Source organism: Austrofundulus limnaeus, unplaced genomic scaffold, assembly GCF_001266775.1.
Source record: "Austrofundulus limnaeus strain Quisiro unplaced genomic scaffold, Austrofundulus_limnaeus-1.0 Scaffold29, whole genome shotgun sequence".
Classification (NCBI taxonomy): Eukaryota; Metazoa; Chordata; class Actinopteri; order Cyprinodontiformes; family Rivulidae; genus Austrofundulus; species Austrofundulus limnaeus.
The window spans coordinates 1,045,619-1,048,125 of NW_013952431.1; the positions used below are offsets into that span (position 1 = coordinate 1,045,619).

Sequence of the window (2,507 nt, forward strand, 5' to 3'; positions counted from 1 at the left end):
CACACACACACACACACACACACACACACACACACACACACACACACACACACACACACACACACACACACACACACACACACACTAACCACCCCACTTTCGCTGAAGGGGGTTGAAGAAGGTTCAGTCATCCATGTAAAGTCATTGTCTGTAAAGATGCAGAACCTCCAAACTTAACCAGCCGTAGCAGCAGTGTGACGGCTTCTTTGTCTACGCCAATTACTGAACAAAAACATCAGCACCGTCGGTCACACAACCCATGACCCTCTGCATCCAAACACACACTCACACACACAAATGCATCCCTTATTTTGTTTAATATATTTACTTGCAGCACAAACTTTAACAGTATGCGGGGTGTGTGCACAGAACACGTGTTTGCAGGCATCATGAGTGGTGCAATAAACCCCATTTGGACACCCACATTTGTGCAGGCAACYCAAACAGACTGTAAGCACTCACAAACACTTACACCCACTCCTATATTGTATTAACCAAAACAGTGCAGTGCATTCATTCTTGTCCTCCTTTCCCCCCCTCCTTACTCGTCATCTTGTTCCCTTCAGTACCCCCCCCCCCACACACACACACACATTTTTCCCCTCAAAGTTTAAACTCAAGTGTAATGATATTGGAGACTCAATTTTACATAGCTCACTCATCAACCAAGTGAGATAGCAATAAAGGCGAATGGCTCCGCCGAGGCCCTAACACTGCAAAATAAATGATGCGCCGCAACGGAAATGTAATTAATTTAGAGGCAGTATTGATAGTCCTGCCATACACAGTATTATATTTTTTAATGTGGCTTAACGTCTTGATTATTCAGGGGGAAAAAAGGTGGAGGAAAAGGGAGCAGAGACAACACGGTTCATGATGAGACACGCTTAAAATGCCCTGACGAGTGTTTACTCCCGCTGCCTCACTTTCTCTTAAGCTTTTCATTATACCGAGACGATAAACACCTCTCAGGAAGAAACGCTGACTTGACTTTACAGGGATATAAATGAAAAGCAGCGAGAGGTGTTGTCTGGTAGGGAGAGGAGGGGAAGACWTCATGTATGTTTTTTGTGGATTTTTACCACAACTGTTTATGTGAAGATGAATCCTCTGAGACTTTTCTTCATTCCTCTGCAGTGATTTTTGTTTTGAGAACACAAAACTTCACCTAAAACTGTTTTTAAATGATTGTTTATCCAAACAATCTGTCATAAATCTTGAAAAACAAAGTAAATATATTCATTGTTGTATTTAGCAGCGCTGTTCATTCACGTAACATAAATCTGATTTTTAAATAAGAGTTAAACCATCCAGTTCCCCCATTTATCCCTGAAATTCTGATAATATTTTTAACAATAGAGTTAAAAAGGACTGGTTTGAAATTGGCTTTGATCCTAACTCTGTTGTTTTTGCTGTTTTGTCTTTTCAGCTAAAACAGATGAGGTTCTGAAGGCTAAAGTAGCCAAGAGAGAAGAGGAGGCCCAGAAGAAACTTGAAGATGGTGAGTGATCAGTCTGTACTTTCACACCTGATTAATACTATAATATAACATTTAACCATTCAACCCAATCCATTTTTACTTCATGGTCATGCAGAATAACAAAAACAAAATATAAAATTTGAATTGTAGCAAACAATGAAAAAAAAAGCAGTATTTTTTGGCAAGAGAAAAGGTAAATTAAGTAAAGTGACAATAGTCATAGCAAATAATAAACTGAACTATTAGAGCTTTTTTTGATCAGTGAAATCAAGTTTTTTTGAATTTGGGAAGAAAATTGTTACAGACACATTTTAAAACCTCACAGTGTTTTATATAAGCTAACAGGGTATATAAGAGTGAAGAACAAAAAACGCTTCTGTTTCATATCTCATTTAATTGCAGCATACTCTTCCAATCCAATATGTTTGGAATAACAGCCTACATCTGGTGCACAGCAGATATCTCGCATTTCATTTACACTTTTTCTAACCATGAACTTGGAAATGCTGATTACACTCTGTAGTTTTTATTAAGACAGCTGTAATCTACATAAAAATGCAAACAGAAAGGAAGAAATGTGCTTAGGATTGCAGGCAATAAATTCAGCAGAACCCCTCCACTAGCTCCAGGATTGGTAACACACACACACATGTTTGTTCTTCTATCCTCATGGGGATAGAAGAACATTGACTTCATTGCATGGACTTCCATTTGTTTACTGGTCATTTATATGGCCTAACCCTGACCCCTTAGCCTAAACCTAACCACTCCAGTACATACCTAACCCTAACCCTAAACCCATTTCACATCTTACTCCTAAACCTAACCCATGACCAARTGATATTTCCACCAATGGGGACCAGGCTTTTGTCCCCATTAGGAATACTGGGTCCTCACCAGGCTGTGTGCAGAGAAAATGGTCAAAAATTGTCCCAACCAGTTAGCAAAAACATGTACACACACACACACACACACACACACACACACACACACACACACACACACACACACACACACACACACACAC

General features: G+C 39.5%; 1 protein-coding gene across 2 annotated transcripts in view; it reads left to right on the top strand.

Moving 5' to 3' along the window:
* The window catches only part of LOC106515434 (serine/Arginine-related protein 53), a 57,199-nt gene that overhangs the window by 33,999 nt on the left and 20,693 nt on the right, over positions 1-2,507 (top strand). For both annotated transcript variants that reach the window (XM_014005245.1, XM_014005246.1), the window contains exon 2: positions 1,430-1,501. In XM_014005245.1, the coding sequence (XP_013860699.1) occupies positions 1,430-1,501 (72 nt within the window). The remainder of the gene's footprint in view (positions 1-1,429; positions 1,502-2,507) is intronic.